This window comes from Gobius niger, assembly GCF_951799975.1.
Source record: "Gobius niger genome assembly, chromosome: 17".
NCBI lineage: Eukaryota > Metazoa > Chordata > Actinopteri > Gobiiformes > Gobiidae > Gobius > Gobius niger.
This window is the reverse complement of record NC_136868.1, coordinates 6,204,430-6,223,239: the sequence shown is the minus strand read 5'-3', so window position 1 is coordinate 6,223,239 and position 18,810 is coordinate 6,204,430. Positions and strand designations below refer to the sequence as shown.

Below are 18,810 nucleotides of genomic sequence, written 5' to 3'. Positions count from 1 at the left end.
CATCATCATGAAGCCTCTGGCCCTCAGGATGATTTTGAGGAACATTATTACCCAAATCAAACATCAAATGCTTGTTAAAAATTACACACAGACACACAGAGAGACAGAGAGACAGAGAGACAGAGAGACAGACAAAGAAAGACAAAGAAAGACAAAGAAAGAAAGAAAGAAAGAAAATGATTGTAACTTTTTTTTTTTTCTATTTTCTGACACTTTTTGGTCATGTTTTCCATCAGTTTTTTTCATTGCATTTGTGTGGGTTTGGTTGCATTCTCTTCACTTTTTTTCACTTTTCTGTGGCTTTTTTGTCCCATTTTTGTTGCCTTCTCGTTATGTTTTTGTCGCTTTTATTTTGCTTTTTTTGTTGCATTTCATCCTGACTATTTTGATGCTTTATTCAAGAAGCTTTTAGATTTGGGTAAAGCCGAATTGTTGAGAATGTGCCTGGTTCAGGTGGGGGTTAAGAGGTTAGAATGATCTAGAAATGTGAAAAACACTGGGCCTCCAATCATTGCTAGAAGTAAAGCATCACTTTCTACAAATGCCAGTGTTGCACAACATATATGACCTAAATGGGTGTTCAGTTCACAAATGTTATAGGGATTGACAGTGTTTTTCACATTTCTAGAGCATTTTAATCTCTTACCCCCCTCCTGAACCAGGCACATTTTCAACAATTCGGCTTTACCCAAATCTAAAAGCTTCTTGAATAAAGCATCAAAATATCGAGGATGAAATGCAACAAAAAAAGCAACATAAAAGTGACAAAAACATGACGAGAACGAAAATGCGACAAAAAAGCCTCAGAAAAGGGACAAAAAGTGAAGAAAATGCAACCAAACCGGGGGGGGGGGGCCAGAGGCTTCATGAAGGAGGGCCGGATTTGGTCCCCGAGCCTGACGTTGCCCCACAGTGACCCCACGCGATTTCCGCCTGGACAGTCAGCCAGACGCTGTCCTTCCTGTCCGTTATCTCTTCCCATTAAAATTTAGCAGGTCCCACAGAAATTAAGCAATAGCTTAAGATTTGGTAAAGGACATTGAGTAAATGTTCGGATGTGACGGAGCAGGTTAGAAAATATTACGTGAGGCGTAACGACTTCACTGGAGGAAAGTCCGTGTTCATAACGGTGGATGTTTTTGTCAAAATAGAAAATAAAACTAGCGCAAAGTTTTGAACGAGCCTGCGCAAAAAAGAATCGTCCTGTTAGTAGTTTAAATAATATTTACTTGTTTACATGTTTTATTATCATTTTTCAACACTAGCCTTTAGCTCTCAGATAAAAGCTCCGCCCCTTACGAACGCTGGCGTTTCCTTTGGGGCTGGATTCACAGTGAACATGATGTTTGTAACACGTTTCTGTGACTCCATCAGTAACTCGTTGTCCTTAACCAGATCCTGAGCTATGTCTATGTTTGCGTGGGAACCTGCTAATTGTGAACGTAAACAATCAGCGACAGGAAGTCCAGCGTCTGGCTGACTGTCCAGGACGACGTCACGTGGGGAAACTGCATATAGCCTATAGTGACGCAGACTAGTACAGTACGATACTCAACATCTCTCATTTATCTGATCAAATTTTAACTTTTTATTCATACTTTTTTAGTTGTTTGTAGTTAATTTTTTTGTTTTCTTTCCCACTGACTTTACTGAACTTGTTCTAGAAGCAGCGATGGCCACAAATAAAGCCGCGGTTGAAGGTGCAACGCCGGAGCCAGCGGAAGCCGATCCTAATGTGAAGACCAAAGTTGTCCTGGTTTCAGCCCCTGCTCCTGCCCCGGTCCTGAAGCCCAGCTCAGTCCAGATTCAGCCCGCTCCGACCGCCTCTGCTCCCCTCGTGGTGGTGACAAAGATGGCCGTCCCTGGAGGTGTAAGTGGGAATGGGACACAGCAGGTAGGGAAGGATGATGGCCAGACATTACAGAGGTACATTATTCTATGATGGTCACAAAATGTTTGATTCAACTTTGTTCATGCTGGCTATAGATTGCAAGGTAAGGCATCATTTGTTATTCTAAGCGCTGTACGAGTCGATGTACATTAAAAGACTTTCAGTATCATATGCACAGCTCTGTCGGACGGCTTTTAACCTAGCAAGAAAGAGACGTAGGTGAGCACATCAACGGGTCCTCTGTGTGTTCAAACGTCGCCCCAGGGGTGCACATCGAGGATTGCGTGTCGAAACGTGTAGGTTGTTGTCGATGAAGGACTTTTTGCCTATTTCGACTGCACGATTTACAAACAAGGTACACATCGCAGTCGTCATTCATGATTCGTCACTGCTGTCATTGAGCTTTTACCCTGAACTTGAACAATGTCAGAGTTGAGGCCTGTCACGTGTTCTCGAAGGTTGTTCCAGATATAGCTGCATAAAACTGATATGTAGCTTCACCATGTTTACTAAATTACTACTGACTCTGGGAACCGGAGCTATCCCTAAGCCCAAGTAGCTACAGGACATTGCTAGGTCTTGGAGTGTTTCCTACACAACCAGAACTGATTTAAAGTCTACTCTCTGAGCGACAGGAAGCCAGTGCAAACACCCTCTAATCTGTTTTTGCATCATAGTTGTAATTTATACATTGTTCCTTATGTGACACGCTAGATGAGCATCAATTTCTCCTGACATCTCCAACAGCAGGTGACCAAGACCGTTCTAAACCCAGGAGTCCAGATCAACCCGAGTCCCGCTCCGGCTCGGACCGTGGTGATTACTGTCCCCAGAGCGGCTTCTGCCTCTCAACCAGTGGCTGTAGCCCCCAGGCCGCCCCAGACAACCACCACTCAGCTGCCGGCAAACTTCCAAATCCCAGCAGGTCAGGGCGTCAGGCACACACTGGCTCTCTGTGATATAGTGTTGTAATATCAGTGCTTGGGTTCATTTTATGTATGTGTTTTCTCTCTTGTATTATTTATTGGAATAATTCACCGTAGCTTGTCTTGTTTGTTTGCAGGTATGATGCTGATCCGCAGTGACAGTGGACAGTTGATGCTGGTGTCGCAGCAGGCTCTGGCTCAAGCTCAAAAACAAGCTGCAAGACCCAGCACAGGGCCCCCCACACCCAAAACCCTGACCCCACCGGTGAGTTGGTGATCCTGATTGTAATGTTGTAGAAGGGAGCGATCTTGTTGCATATAACAGGCAAACATGATTTTTATCCCGTTGCTTCATCGCCTTGGTTACGGCATTACCAAGGAAGAGAAAACAGACAATTTATAAGCAGAAAACCCCCACGCCTCCAAGACCCGCATTCAACAATCACAGACTGTGAATAGTGGCATAAATGACTGATTAACTTCACATTTAACAACACACAGTTGAGACCATTGAAACCTGGAAGGCACATGTGTGAGGTGTGAACTCCAGGGGAACTTGTAACCGAGCTGTCAAAATCTTTTAGCGCGCTACACACCGGAGCATCTTGGGATCATGCTGAAATGATAAGCCAATCATTTTCACAGCGTGTCACTCAAATGTGGAAAAGTACCGCACATTTCTACTCAAATAACCCATGTCGTTCAGAGGAAACTTTATAATTTCTCTCACCTCTGATTAACATTTAGTTTGGCAGAAAATCACCTGTTTCTCACTTCTGTGTGTGAGGTTTCTTCATTCTTGTTTACTGTCGGAGCCGCCTCGTTTGTTTCTGGCAGATTCATGGGTTTCTCTGATTGGCTGATCTGCTTGTCAGTGATGCTCATTAGGGGCGGGAACCTCTTGGTACCTCACGATTTGATGCGATACGCAATACATGGTTCACAATAACGATAACTTTATGAAATCCCAATACTGCGATAATCGATTGCACAAAAATAATTAAAAAAATAATTTAAAAAATTCACGTGCATTGCACCCCTTGTTCTTAAAGGGGCTATATGCAAGTTTGCCATGTTATACTCACTACTGCCACCTCAGGCCATATGTGTAACTGCACCTTCTATATTAAGCTCGTGCATGACGGCAATTCGGGCCGAAGTGACACATTTTAAGTGACCGTACAGGATTTTAGAGGCAGTTGTGGTGAACAGGTCTGAGCTCATTCTACACATTAGGACATGGCTGGAACATGTAGAGGGAGGAAAATACTGAATTTTAACATTTTTAAACTCCTTATAGTCCCTTTAAATAAGTGAATAAATGATCCCTGACTTTCTGACTGAAAATGGGTCTATTAATCTGTCAGTGAAGAAGAAGAAGATGTTTATATAGCGCCTTTCACAGACATGGTCACAAAGCGCTTTACATGAGACGTACATTCAGTGGCATCATTTACATTTAAATAAGCAAGAATTTTCAAAGGAATAATTAAACCACAAATTAATCTTATACATAATTATACAAACTGTCATTCAAAGTAATGTATTTGTGTCACACTGTTTGGTCCAAGTGCTCATATTGTAGTGCTGCCCTCTACTGTTCGGACTGAATTGTTGATTGTTATTGGCCTATTGACTGTGAAAGCAGTGGAGCACTGCTGCCTCATTAATGTGTATGACGTCAGTCATTAATATTCATGACATCATCAACGGTATTGATTTTGGTATCGTATTGTCCCGCAAACCCCCCCCAATGCTCATCTAAACTCATGTACATGGTAAGACGAGATCCCAGACTAGTCTTTGCTCGCCAATCCAGCCATTTTCAGATCAGAGAGCTCCCCCTGCCACAGGGTTTTCAGGAGTTTGATTGTTTTATCAAGACTCACAGAAAATGGAGTTCTAGGTCTATGTCAACACCAAACCCACCAAAAGAAAGATTAGACTCTCTTCTTTCATCTAAGAAAAAAATTTGTTTGTACCTCTTTCCATTCTTTAGTAATCATCTGGGTGAAATCACCCAAAATTCAGGTTTCTGATCCAAAAGTTTTACTTTCTGTAATCAAGCAGAAGAGTTACTTTGCTTTAGAAACACCTCAATCACCTGAGCAGTGGCTTCCTTCTATAAAACAGAAGCAAACTCTTGTGTGAAAAAGCTGCTTCTCTCTTGTGTGCGCTGTGATGAAAGGCGTCGTCGAATGCTATGTCCGGTTGTGGGCTCGGGGTTAGCATTTTTAGCATCAGGAGGCTTTTTTAGGTCTAATACCTTTCTGCTTCTTTGATCCTCCTCCACCGCCATGATCCAACACTCTTACTACAAAAAACACAGCTAACAACCTGTATTTTTCCTTATGTTTCGCCATCCTCTCTGGATCTTCTACTCTCGTTGCCATAGTCCTTCTGTCATCTGAAATCATGGTATATCAAAACGGTTACTACTTCTGCCTGTGATCGCATCCAAAGAGCACTGCTATCACCTGCTGACAAACTAAAATAATGTCTACAAGTTAGATCTTTACATGAAAGGTGCATTACGCTTTCTGCACCCACTGGCAGTCAATGAGTTCAGTATCGCTGCAAAGACCAGACCGGTACCCATCAACTCGTCTAAGCTCAGGCAAGAACATATCTCAGTATGTAGAAATGGTGGCCTGTTCCTTTAAGTTAACTGAACAATGTAATGTCTGATAAGCCGTGATTTTTTTGGCTTCTGTTCAACGCAGCCAACTCCATCTCCATCGGGCAAAACGAATGACAAAGTGACCGTGATCAGAATGACCGCTCCTCCCACCTTCCAGAACAGCCCCATTCAGAAGACCGCCCTCGTCAAGGTACTAATGGACGTTTATCCAAGGAAAGAGCGTCTGATTTACTAGTATGACGTTGATAATCTCATCTGCTGGACTTGTGTAGGTCATCGGTGTACCTCCCAAACCCACCGTGGTCCAGACTGTGACCCAGCCTCGGTTCCTCACTTCAGTCCCGGAACCCAAGAAGGAGGCCCAACCTGCTTTCGCCAACGTGAGCATCATAAAACACATTTAAGTCATCCATTTAAGTCTTTATGGTTTATTTTTTCTCATTTTTGTATTGTAGGAGGTGTTGGAGAGCGTGAAGAAGTGTAAGAACTTCCTGGTGACTCTAATCAAACTTGCCTCCAGTGACTCCAGATCCGTAAACATCGCCAACAACGTGAGAGGCCTCGTCAAAACTCTGCTGGTAAGTCTCTAAACGCAGCATTTCACTCAAGAAAAATCACTCAATATCCCCAAGAGACTTTTTTTTTTCTCCCTGGTTTCCGAAATGACTCTTCCCATCTTTTTAATCTTGCTTGATTAAAAGTAAGAGCAGCCGTTATAATACAAAGTCTTCAATCTTGATTTAGATGTTCACAAACTGGGTCAGCCTGATCTAAATATGAAAAGTTAACTTTCTTTTTCCAGGAAGGGAAGTTGGAAGCAGAAGAGTTCACGGAGCAGCTGTACCGGGAGCTGAAGTCCACCCCACAGCCCTGTCTCGTGCCCTTTCTGAAGGTCAACACAGTTTTAACCTCTTAACCCCCGCCTTAACCAAGCACATTTTCTCCAGTTCGGCTTTACCCAAATCTTAACGCTTCTTGACTGGAGCTTACAGCCAACAGGCCAGAGTAACGCCTCATTCGGAAGATGTAAAATTGATCCAAACGAATCTTTTGTTGCCGTGTTGTTGCTGCATTTTTTGTCACATTTCCGTCACGCTTTGTTGCTTTTTTGTCACTTTATTGTTGGTCTTATGTGGCTTTTTTGTCACTTTTTCCATCACTTTCTTGTTGCTCTTTTGTTGCTTTTTCATCACCTTTTCATCACATTTTAGTCACTTTTTTGTCTCGTTTTTGACGCTTTTTTCAAGAAGCTTTTAAGTTTGGGTAATGCCAAACTGGGAGAAAATGTGGTCAGTTCAGGTGAGGGTAAAGAGAATTATGATTCTGTATCTATTGACAAACATCTTGATTATTGTAACACACTTGTATAGTAGCCAAAATATTTACTGACTGACTGATTTAAATACTTTTTTTTAAGTAGAAGCAACAAGCAATGAACAAATAATTAGTCAAGTAAAAGTACTTGATGAAAACAAACACAGTTCAATTTGTAATGTAAAACGCATGAAAGCAAGAGCGTTATTTTATCAACTCATGTTTTCAAAATGTTTCTTCTGTCTAGAAAAGTCTCCCCGCTGTGAGAATCCTGACTCCAGACCCACAGCTTTTTATTGAACAAGCTGCAGCAAAACTGCCCGGTGTCAAATCCAGCGCAGACGCAGGCAGGAGCTCCCAACAGCAGGTTCTGTTCACATCATCCAGGAGTTAGAATAAATATCAGTCTAAGTTATGAAAGCAGAGACCGGAACATATGTTTGTGAATGTAGTTGATGCCACCGCCCAGAGGGGTGCCCGGGTGGTTGGCCCAGTCGAGAGGCAGAGTCGCCCCCAAACCAACAGGACTCCAGTCTGCAAAAAACTTCACAGGTGTGTGAAGCGTAACCTCATAACAGGGTTTCCGTGGGGCATTAAAGTGATAGTCTGTAAGTCCAAACGTATTACAAATTTAATAGAATGTGTATAATTGACTCCCTGGGCCTGCATTTGGATGTAAAGGAAGTAACATTAAATGATTATGTTTTCTCTAAAGTCCCCCCTTTGTTGTTCACAGCACTTTATCAGTATATTTAACAAGGGTTTCTGTGCAGGGGGAATGAAGAGTGACTTTCACGTCCAATCGGGAAGGGAGGGGGAGGGAGCTTGTTCATTTAATTACTGTCTCTCTGCCTCCCCCTCTGTCCTTATGTTGTTAAAAAATGATGGTTTAGTACATTCCTGATATTCAATTACAGTATATTGTATCCAATATCCAATCCAGTCCAACTTTATTTCAACAGCACATTTCATAATCAAGAGTTTCCATTAGACCAGAAACAGTAAAGTAATTTAAAAAACAGACAATAAAGCATTAAAAGCTTTTAAAGTAAACACAGTAAAAAATAAATAAATTCTATGAAATACTTTAATAAAAATAAATAAAAAACAATAAAACATTAAAACAATAAAAGTTCAATAAACAAAAACAGAAAAACAAATAAAAGACACAGAGGACCACACAACTCACTTGGTGCTAAAAGAGGGTCTTAAGACACAATATCAAAATTTCCGCTCCATGGAATGTTTGCAAATCTCAAAAAGAAATATGCAGATGTTTTTGTGTTTGTGGCATTACATTTTTTTATATTTAACCTACACCTGGAGAAGTAAGAGCTGATGAGTTACGTTTATGTTGATATTTCCGAGAATATATATAAAAGAATATACAATATAGCTGTTTGTTTTTTATTGTAGTCGGCTCATTTTATTTTAGTGTGGCCTTTATAGTAGATTAAATATCAAATGTGCTCAATCATGTGAAAAATATTTTGTCTTATTATCATCTTATTCCATCGTAAATGCTTCTCTGGCTCAGGTACTCTCAGACAGACTTTTGAGCCTCGCTCCACATCCAAAGGCTCCTCGGGATCCTACAGGTAAGAGAAGCTCTTAACACCATTCAGTTAGAGTTTTTCTAGGTCATGATTTTCCTGTTTTCTCAGAGAAGACGACGACATAAACGACGTGGCCTCTATGGCAGGAGTGAATCTCCGAGAGGAGAACGCTCAAAGCCTCACCACTCAGGTCGGCTCCGTGGTGCAGTCCTGCCAAGACCAGCCTTTCCTCGCACTCAATACTCTGCTCGCCAGAATCCTGCAAACCGGTAACGCAAACGAGTCAGTCCATGAGCAAGTGGACTGAGACGGGGTGTATTCAAACACTAGGAGAGATTTCAGTATCTCGTTGAGTCATTTTTCAGGGTTTGTGCCAATAACAAGGCCTTTTAAATGACATTAAAAACAACATTACATGTGTTTGAAAGTAATGGGACTGCTTAACTTGCACTAATCCATCAGTTCAACAAAAAACAGGCTCCACTGCAGGTTTAGACATCCTACACTTCAACTACAAAGTACAGAAGAGACTCCAGCCTTCATCGGAGATAAAATTGTAAATTTAATTCAAACCATTCGTCAAAACACACTTTAAATTAACTCATCTACTAGTTCCTTCCATTGTAAAGCGTCTTTTGGTATCTTCAAAAGCACCATAAAAGTACCATGTTTTATATTATTCATATTTGCCCTACAATTAGTGATGGGCGATACCGATACAAATCGATATGATGCCGATACTTTTGGGATCAAATAGTGAATAGGTCAATTAAAATGATATTGCTTTGACTGGTTAATTAAATAATGTCAATGTGTAAAAATTAAATACATTTTGAATACACTTTTTTTAAATTCAAGTTTAAAATAAATACTTTAATGACATGATATGGCTGGCTCAGTTCAATCCTCTGCTGCTGTCGACCGTTTTGGCTCAGAACAAAGAAAATAAACCGTCCTTTTGTGTTTGTATATTTTTGTTTATAGCAAATTTTTATCTATGCTTTTTGCCCAGTATCAACACCTAAAACATAGCCGCCCATCCCTGCTCAAAATGTGCCTATTGAGTCCAAAATACTGTTTATTATCCAGATTTCCCCACATTTTTCTGTTTGGTTGAAAACTTCCAAATCTTAAAATATGATAAATGGATCTTTTGCATTTGTGGCGTTAAAAATATTGTATCTGGGCATTGAAGTGGCAATGGAGAGCATTAAATGTTACTTGGTATGTAGAAAACATGTTTGGTGTGTGTGACACCAGGTCAGGCTTTGGGAGTGACCGAGGTGGGTCCGGAGGTGGTGGCGCTGGTGTCTCACGCCGCTCAGGAGCGTCTGCGCACTCTGCTGGAGAAGCTCACCGTGATGGCGCTGCACCGCAAGAACCTCGTCAAGGTACTGACTAAACCACCAGCAATGGCTGCGCAATGTAACACCAGATTGTTGTCGCAATATTAGGTGAATAATCTGACTGAGATTTACACTTTTTTGAAAACCGCATGTGTGGTAACTTAACCTCTTAAGGGGAGACACTACAGGCAAAACTCCATTTTTTTAGTTTTCAGGTTTTTTGGCCAAATTGGTCTCTGAACATATAATCTTTCACATGGAAACAGAAAATATGCCTAATCTTCACAATAACATGTTTAAATATTGCGCTGATTCAATGTTCCCCCATAGACTTATATGGGACAATGCAATTTCAAGGGCTTTTTCTCAAAACACATTTTTCTGTCATTGTGGCGACACTATGTCCACGTCAGTAGGATCTAAAGACTTCACATTTTCCAGCCTTGGACTGAACAATATTTGGAAGATTTTTTCAAAGGGATTTTTTATTATTTAATCCCTAAGCCCCATTTATTGACATTACATTACAATTACATTTTTACAAATTTTTCCACTAAAAAACAGCTTCTTTTAAAACTAAACAAGATATCCAAAATCTCCTCTGAAAAAGTCTTGGCAACTCATTTATCAATAAAATGAAACCATAAATTTGAATGTAGCTCTATCCATTATTCAGATTTCGTTGCCGAAAAGATGGGAAATTTGGGGCATTTTTAGGCATAAAACAGCTTATTCTCATATGAAAAGATAAAATGACCGAAAACCTGCAATGTATTTTTTCTCACATTTATGCCAGTGATCGACAGCAACAGCTTCAAATTGATATCTGTAAATATACATTTTTTCCCTATTCACCTGCAGTGTCTCGCCTTAAAGGAACAGGCCACCGTTTTTCCATATTGAGATATGTTCTTACCTGAGCTTAGACGAGTTGACCCGTACCTGTCTGGTCTTTGTGCCCGTGGAAGAGCTTGGTCGCTTCTAACTTCACCCCATTTGGAGCTCTAGGAATATACTGGGAGAGGCCAAATACTAACAACATCTTTGGTCATTTTGCGTGACTGAGCACACGCACAAAGACCAGACAGGTACACATGGTGGCCTGTTCTCTTGACTCCCACCTGAACTGAGCACATTTTCTCCAGTTCAGTTTTACCCAAATCTTAAAGCTTTTCGACTGGAGATTACAGCCTGTAGTGGCAGATCAGTTTTGAAGGTCTCAGCTTTCAAATGAGGCGTTACACTAAGATTTTTTCTTGCGTCGTCACTTTTTTGTCATTTTTTGTGTGCTTTTTTTGTCTCATTTTTGTCGCTATTTTGTAACTGTTTGAAGGTTTTTTGTTGCCTTTTTTAATGCTTTTTTGCCCCCTGTTTTGCTGCATTTTTGACACTTTTTTGTCGCTTTCTTGTATTTTTGACACCTGTTTTCTGCATTTTCATCCTCATTTACGTCCGGTTATTGTCGCTTTTTTGGTGCTTTTTTTTCCCGCCAAGCTTTTACATTTGGGTAAAGTAAAATCAGAGAAAATGTGCTCGGGGGCTAAGAGATGAACATTTTGAAAAAGTTCAGTTTTAGACATATTTTTCCTCGTTTAGTTCCTTTTTCTTGGGCCTTTTTCTTTGGTTCGTTTAGTCGTTGTTTTTCCGACAGAGCGACTGGCTGCACTTCAAAGTGAGCGACGTTCGTGCTCAGCTGAAGTTTCTGGAGGAAGTGGAGGCTCTGAGGAAGAAGAAGAAAGATGACGAGGAGAGAGAGAGGCTGCTGCGGCTGGCCAGAGTGAGACAGTCATTACTTTGATTTATGTACAGTGTTGAACAATAATCAACACGTGTTTGTCCGCAGAGTCGCTCACATATTGAAGATCCAGTTCTGCTGCAGCTCAAGCAAAAGGCGAAGGAGGTAACTGGGTTTTATTACTTGATGTGTCTTACCAATACCTTTCCACTCACTATATTTGTTCGACTTGGCCGTGCCCGTGTTCGTTTTAGTCCAGAGTTCAGTGGTGGAGTGTTTATCCCGTTTTGCTGATGCTAATTGTGAGCTCACGGACCTGTGTGTGTGTGTGTGTGTGTGTGTGTTTGATGTGGAGCCCGGGGTGAGACAGAGGTGTGAAACAGATGAAAGCACTGACTCTGTTCTATTAAAAGAAACATTATTCACAGCCGCCTCCTCAAACCCACACTCTGCCTCCCAAAATTCACTCTGCCACAACATCTACGGATCATCATGAGCAGGATCAGTCACTTCATTGATAGCGTGTCTCGGGCGTAGACCTGCAAAAGTTGTACTGTGCGGTGAAAGTCATCGTTCTGCTTGTATTTGAATGCATTTGGTTCATCTTTTAGGGACATTGGGGCAAAACGTGCATTTCTCTGATATTTGTAATGGGATCTTCGGCCTTTTTTGGGGAACCGGATCATTTGGATCAGCTCATCACTTCTTTTTTTTTTTTTTTTTTACCTTTAAAGTTTAAATGTTTGACAAATTTAGCTTTATTTTGATTTGTGATTTGTTAAAGGTGCATTATGCAACTTCTTATTTGGAGAAAAAAAAGTTGATGCTGCAATTATCTGCAGTATTTTAATATTTTTCTTTTAAACATGAATATGGATCATGTGTTCTCACTTGTGTCCTTAAAGGGAGGGTATAATGCAAAATTGACTTTTTCAAGCTTCACATCATGTTATTATGTCATTCCCTCATTAAAAACATGTCTGAAGTGTTGCCTTGGCACATTCACATATTTTTGAGTAATCTATAAAAACTCTGATGGCGGCCATTTTAGGGATAGGTTTGCCTGAGTCCTCCTAGGAACTCCCCCACCTCCTGGAGACGCCTCCGAGCTTTCGTCACCAGCCGAGTAACCAACCACTGCTCCTCAGCAGAACCCCCTCCCCACTGATGCCACAGACGGTGTGTGGAGGGGGCGTGTCGGAAAGGGTCAGAGGTTCTTAAAGAGACAGAGGCCTATTTCAAGACATTCACTACAGCCATTTTGAGAGAGCAATTTTATGCAAGGCAGTTTTTCTAATTTACTGCATTTACAGACCAACAGAAGGTTTGGTCATCATTGTAGTGTGATATAGACTGGTGCTATGTGATTGAAAAAAGCATAAAACCCCCTCTTTAATAATGAAGATTGAATGATTGAATGAATGAATGATGCTCTTATTTCACCTTGTATTGACCCGGCTGTATGAGTGATCAGCATGGCGCCTTTACTTCAGATCACAGTGGTCTCTAGGACGCTCCAGGATTATTTGTTTGGTGTTCACTGCTGATGGACAATCTCACCAGAAAACCTACAAAACAATTGATCCTGGAGCGTTGTAGAGACCACCGTGATTGAAGGTAAAGGCGCCATGCTGACCACGCATACGCTGGGTCACTACATGATCAAATAAGAGCAAATATCAACCTTTTTTGAGTTGCCTTGTGTACGAAATGTGCGGTATAAATAAAGTTGCCTTGCCTTTTCACAGAAAAAAGTTCAAAAAGTTCCATAATGCACCTTTAAATGAGCCATTCTATAATCAAGAAGTTGAAATGAAGAAAACATTTTTTTTTATTGCTATAACTTGGCCTATAGTGGTCTGTGGAGCCATTATTTATTCTTAAAGCTGGTATTACTTATTAGTCATGTCCTTTTTTGTTTATGGTCAAAATCCTGTTTTAGTGTTTCTCAGTGGGGCCCCCTGTCTCCTCTGCTGTGGGGCCCCAGACCCTTAGCCTGATAAACCAGACCCACCTTCTTTCTGCACGAAAGAAGGTGGGTCTGGCCACGCACGGTAGACAAGTTGTTGATTGGCGGCTAAGGCCGAGCCGAACCAATCACGACCGTCACAGAGAAATGAGAAGGTTACGTCACTCGCTGCACCTCTATGTTTTTAGTTCAATTAACGTTAACATCAGCCAAAACTAATCATTGGATGAAGTAGTCAAGGATTTTGCCTCGCGTTCTCCGCGTGAGTTTATATTCACTTCATATTTGTTTAATTGGACACAGCTGTCGTCACGTCCGCTAATCGCTAATTGGTTTATTTCACTGACAATCTGTGCGCGTTAGGCCCGCCCCTTCAAACTGCTCCAATTGCTCCGTGACCAGACTAACTCCCTGCATGGAATGAACAGGGAAGAGTATGGCAGAGCCAGGCAACCAGACCCTCTGCCTGTATCAGCTCTGCTCCTGTCCCTGGTCCTGCTCCAGTTCCATCTCTGAGCTGTAGCCTTGTGCTGAGACTGGACACAGACTCCAGACAAAACTAAAGTCAAAACCTTAGCCAAGACTCCTGTACTGCTGCTGTTGTAACGGGCTGATACAGAGGAAATACTGTGTGAGAAAGACCGACATTGCGACGTACTGTTTACTTTTGACTCCACGTTCCCAGCGTAATTCTATCAAACCATGAAGCCGGAAATATGAGGCTAATTGTTGTCAAATAAAAACTGGCTAAAAGCTAAATATCTGGTAGATTAGCTTATGTTTGAAGTGTTTTTCATTTTGTGGTAAATGCAGATTTTTCCTTCGTGCTGCGGCTGCACTTTTTCCTTCTCTCACCCTCTATGGCGACTGTACCATGGAGACACACGGAGCTAAAAAAGAAAACTCATCGTTCACTTAAAAGAGCCGTTTGTACCGACTCGTTTACGACCCGTCGCTAAGTCAGGTTCAGTTTGCAGTGACTCTTGTGTGTTCTGTGTTTCCAGATGCAGCAGTTGGAAGAGGCTCAGCTGATGCAGAGGGAGGCCAACCTCGCGGCTCTGGCAGCAATCGGGCCCCGGAGGAAGAGGCCCCTGGAGCAGTTGGATGGACAGGTTGGAATCAGAATCCACTTTATGATTAATCTCAGATAGTGCTTTTCAATTTCATTCAATTTGTTTATGTGGCGGGTGCATAAAGAACTCTGATTTCCATCCATTGTCCCACACTCTCTGGGTTGTTTGAGTTGAGGGCATTTCACCTCTGTCCTCTTCTTCTTCTCTGGTGGTATGGCTAACCAACTGTACCATATTACATACAGTGCCATCTAAAACGCTCTGTAAACGTGCTCGCTTATACAGTAAGGACTGTTTAATTTAGCTTGTTAGGCTTTAATGCTTGTGTGTTTAGTCTCATTGCTGCCGGCTGTGGGTTTAAAACATTTAGAGCAGACTCTTACTCTGACTTTGAACTACATCACCCGGAGCACACTAAAGCGTCTGTTTCATCTGAAAGCCACAAGGCATCCTCCTCCTCCTCCTTACGCTGAATCTCATCAGGACAAAACAGAGCAGCACCTCCGCTGTGTAGCACTGGCAAAAAGCCCAGTCACTTGTGTCCTTGAGCAAGATACTTCACACACTTTGTCTGGCGCTTCACTACAGCACACGTTCACTCGCCACCTGAGCGCGGCTTTTTGTAAAACAATAAGCTGACTGCAACAACTGTAAAGCAACAAAGAAAGCTATGATTTGGACCATATCAACCGCAGGAAAGTTTATGGTTTTTGTAGTCGCTGTGGAGCCTGTTACAATATTAGCTTAAAATCTATTGTTACAACCAGGACGGTGTTTGACAGAAATGAAAAGAACTGAACTGCCATTTATACAAATAGAGACGCTGTGAAAAGTGACCCTTGTTCAGATAGTTGGAGAAAAACATTTCTGACCCATGAAGACGATTGATGCAAGGTTGGACAAAGACCAGGGTCTGTAACTGTGGCCTCATGTCGCCGATAATCAGATTTAAACAGGGATGAGAAATACTAACAACATAGAATCCTTTTTTGTCATTAAGGAGGTGGACAGTAAACACAGTATGTTTTTAATTGTGGCCAGACTAGATCCACATACACACCTATGCCATCTAAATTTAATTTATTTGTTTTTTTTCGTGAGTAATCTGATGTTCAACGCAGTGAATCAAACGCTGATTTGACAGACAGCAATTTACCCACTATACAGTGGGGAAAACAAGTATTTGGCCAAAATCCAATAGAATGTCTATGTGAAACTGACCAAATACTTTTTTTCCTCACTGTATTTAAAGGGGCTAGATGCAAGTCAGTCATTTTATGCTCGCTACTGCCACCTCAGGTCTTAAGTGCAACTGCACCTTCTATATTAAGCTCGTGCATGACGGCACTTCAGACCCGAATTAACACCTTTTTGAGTGACAGTTGTGGTGAACAGGTCTGGGCTCTTTCTACACATTAGGACATGGCTGGAACATGTAGGGGGAGGAAAATACTTAATTTAAACATTTTTAAACTCTGTGTAGTCCCTTTAACATCAACACCATTATGAAACTTTTCTCTGTGATTCCTGGACGAATTTAAATTATTTCAAAAGTGTCAGTGTCGGGCCTGTGCGCTTTGGTCCACTATGGTCCACTATGGTCCACTATGGTCCACTATGGTCCACTATGGTCCACTATGGTCCACTACTGCCTACAGAGCAGCCGCCTTGAGCCTCTGACTGTTCCCTCGGTTTCAAGATATTGACAACATAAATATGTGCAAGAAACTTCACTTGAGACTTAAAGTCTTTAGACCGATGCCCGTAAGCCTCACAGTTCACTGTTATGGCTCAAAATACTCCAGTGTTCACAGTTACCTGAACTCGCTCACACATTTCAATGGTGGTGTGGTTGAATTGGGCATTCGGCTTATTATACCAATGTTTACAAAACTTTACTAGACACGCATCAAGGTTCTCCAATCTCCACTGTAGTTCATCAACTTCAATAACCCTATTCAATTGGTGACTTTATGAACCTTTGTAATAACTACACCTTATAAATATAAATAATGAATTAACACTTAACTCATCATGACAATTGATTAGTTAAGCGTGACTTACACTTAATAACTACTTTTTGTTTATGTAATCTGCAATCATGCCCAGCAATTTATAAGCAGTTGCTTCACTTCAGGGGTTTCTTACCTTCTTTATTATACGGCTCTTCACAACGTAAGTAGAACGCTCCGTTGATTTGAATGGGACCGCTACTAGCCTTGCTGCTTCTAGCCTAGCAAAACGTTGCCGAGCAACGCGCAAACTTTTGGGAACCATTTGTCGCGGAAGTCCTTAAATAAACCTTTCGACCTTCATAAAAGTGCACGAAGTTTATGTTGTGTGTGTTCAGTTGGCAAATGGCCGTATAATAAGCGGGATAATGTATAGAACGCTGGTCATTATCGGGAAAATAAGCACCTTCAGGGCGAAACGAGATCGGTTCGCCCTGTCGGTGCTTATTTTCCCGATAATGACCAGCGTTCTATACATTATCCCTTACATAACGTCAATTTAGTTTCCTCTTACTTGCAGTGGGAGGAAAAGATATGCAAATGCTTTGGTATTTCTCACATTTCTGCCTAAATTGGTCATTAAATGTGGACTGGTCTTCATCAAAATCAGAAGAATGAATAAACAATGTCAGCTTTTATTGGCCATAGCATGTAAACATTCGCAGGACAGGGAGGAAAAAGTAAGTGAACCCAGGAATCTTGCTAAACTGCAACAAAAAAGGAATGGTCCAAGATTCATCCTGATCGTTGTGCACGTCTAATCTGCAACTAGAGGTAAGCAGTTATTGCTACAAAAGAAGCTATTTAATACAATGGTTCACTGATAGTTTAAGCAGACACTGTTTATTCATTCTTATGATTTTGATGAAGATCAGACCACATTTTATGACTAATTTAAACAAAAATTAGAGAAATTTCAAAGTGTTCACTGGATGGCTAAACCACAGGCATGCCAGGTCCACAGTATACATTGGGCGGATTTTTTAATGTATATTTATTGCTTTATTCTAATCGAAACCCTTGTCTCGATTGACGAAATCACCCGGAGACTCTATACACTAATAAAATACATAGGAAATTCCACCCACAGCGTAATGTCTGTGGGTTTTGGGTCAGTTTTTCCTGATATTTTTGAGCAGGTTTGGCCTCTGATACCTGGCAACCCTGCTTTACCATGACCTCTGTAGTTCTAAAGAAGGGCTAAACTTAATGTGAATGTAAATGACTCTCAATTCAAAACAGACTAAGAGGTCATTTACCAAGCGTTTGCTCATGTGCAAATCAAGTGGCACGCGCAAAAGTGGGTAAGCAGCTGAGTCTTTTAAGCATTTTTGAGTCACGCAGCATTCTCTCATTTACATATCAGATTTGGGGCTTTAAAACTGTAATAGCGGCACTTTCAAATTGTAATAAAAACATTTCGGTGCCACATGCCCTCGGAAACCTATAACATTAAATGTGGAGGAGCTTGAGGATTGGCTCGTGTGTCACCAAAGAACCACTGTTTGAGAACCGCTGGGTTGCAATGTTGTACTTTCTCTGCGTCAGGTGTGTGTGCTGCCTCGCCCGGGCGTCCCGAGAATGACCCGGATCATCCTGAGGGACGTGCTGCAGTGCATGGAGCAGGAGCGGCCCCTCCGACACTCGCTCACTCTCTACAGGGCCATGCTGTGACCTCTGACCCAAACAGGGGCTTTCTCAGGTGTTTGGAGAAAGACTATGAAATAATTTATTGTTTTTGCTATTTTGGCTTAGAAAGTGAAAAAGAATGTTCACCTGTTGTTCACTGTACCCTTCAGAAAAGGACATGTGCAGTGTTCTCTTTGAGTTGGTTTTGTTTAAGTATTAAAAAGCATAATTTATCTCGTCACTGGCTTTTGAAATCTTTATTTGTTAAAGAGGACGTGATGTAAACAAATTTAGTTGGTTGTTGATTACACTTTTGCTGTCATGTGCCAAAACCTAAAAAAAAAAAAAAAAAAAGAAGTACACAGGTAGAAAATTAGTTAAAACAATATCCCTGTACAGAGCAGAATTTCTCTTTCATTAAAAAAAAAAAGTTTAAGATTGTTCAGTGATAGTTTAGTGATTAAGGCTGCTGCACTTTGGCTGCTCTGTCTGTCTGGTCAAATAACGCTTGCAGACCAAACAAACCCCAGATTGTCCAGTGCTATAAACCCAAATCCATCAGCGTTACCCTTAGAAAACAGTTTGTACAAATTCAAATGAACATTAACCCCTTAACTCCCACCTGAACCGAGCACATTTTCTCCAGTTTGGCTTTACCCCAGTCCAAAAGCTTCTGGGAAAAAAACTGAGACGAAAACAATGATGGTAATGTGACAAA

The 18,810-nt window shown here is 41.3% G+C and overlaps 1 protein-coding gene and 1 long non-coding RNA gene across 2 annotated transcripts in view; both read left to right on the top strand.

The window, feature by feature from the left end:
* The window catches only part of LOC306976908, a 413,479-nt gene that overhangs the window by 281,408 nt on the left and 113,261 nt on the right, over window positions 1–18,810 (top strand). The window lies entirely within an intron of this gene.
* LOC306977239 (transcription initiation factor TFIID subunit 4-like) lies at window positions 1,673–18,149 on the top strand (the record flags this gene model as incomplete). The annotated part of the gene is made up of 16 exons (XM_079575447.1): window positions 1,673–1,894; window positions 2,639–2,816; window positions 2,955–3,082; window positions 5,541–5,648; window positions 5,731–5,838; window positions 5,914–6,036; window positions 6,261–6,350; window positions 7,020–7,139; window positions 7,225–7,324; window positions 8,310–8,370; window positions 8,437–8,597; window positions 9,589–9,719; window positions 11,326–11,451; window positions 11,518–11,574; window positions 14,383–14,490; window positions 18,012–18,149. 16 exons carry the CDS (start codon window positions 1,673–1,675, stop codon window positions 18,135–18,137), a joined length of 1,947 nt encoding a protein of 648 aa, XP_079431573.1. The 3' UTR covers window positions 18,138–18,149.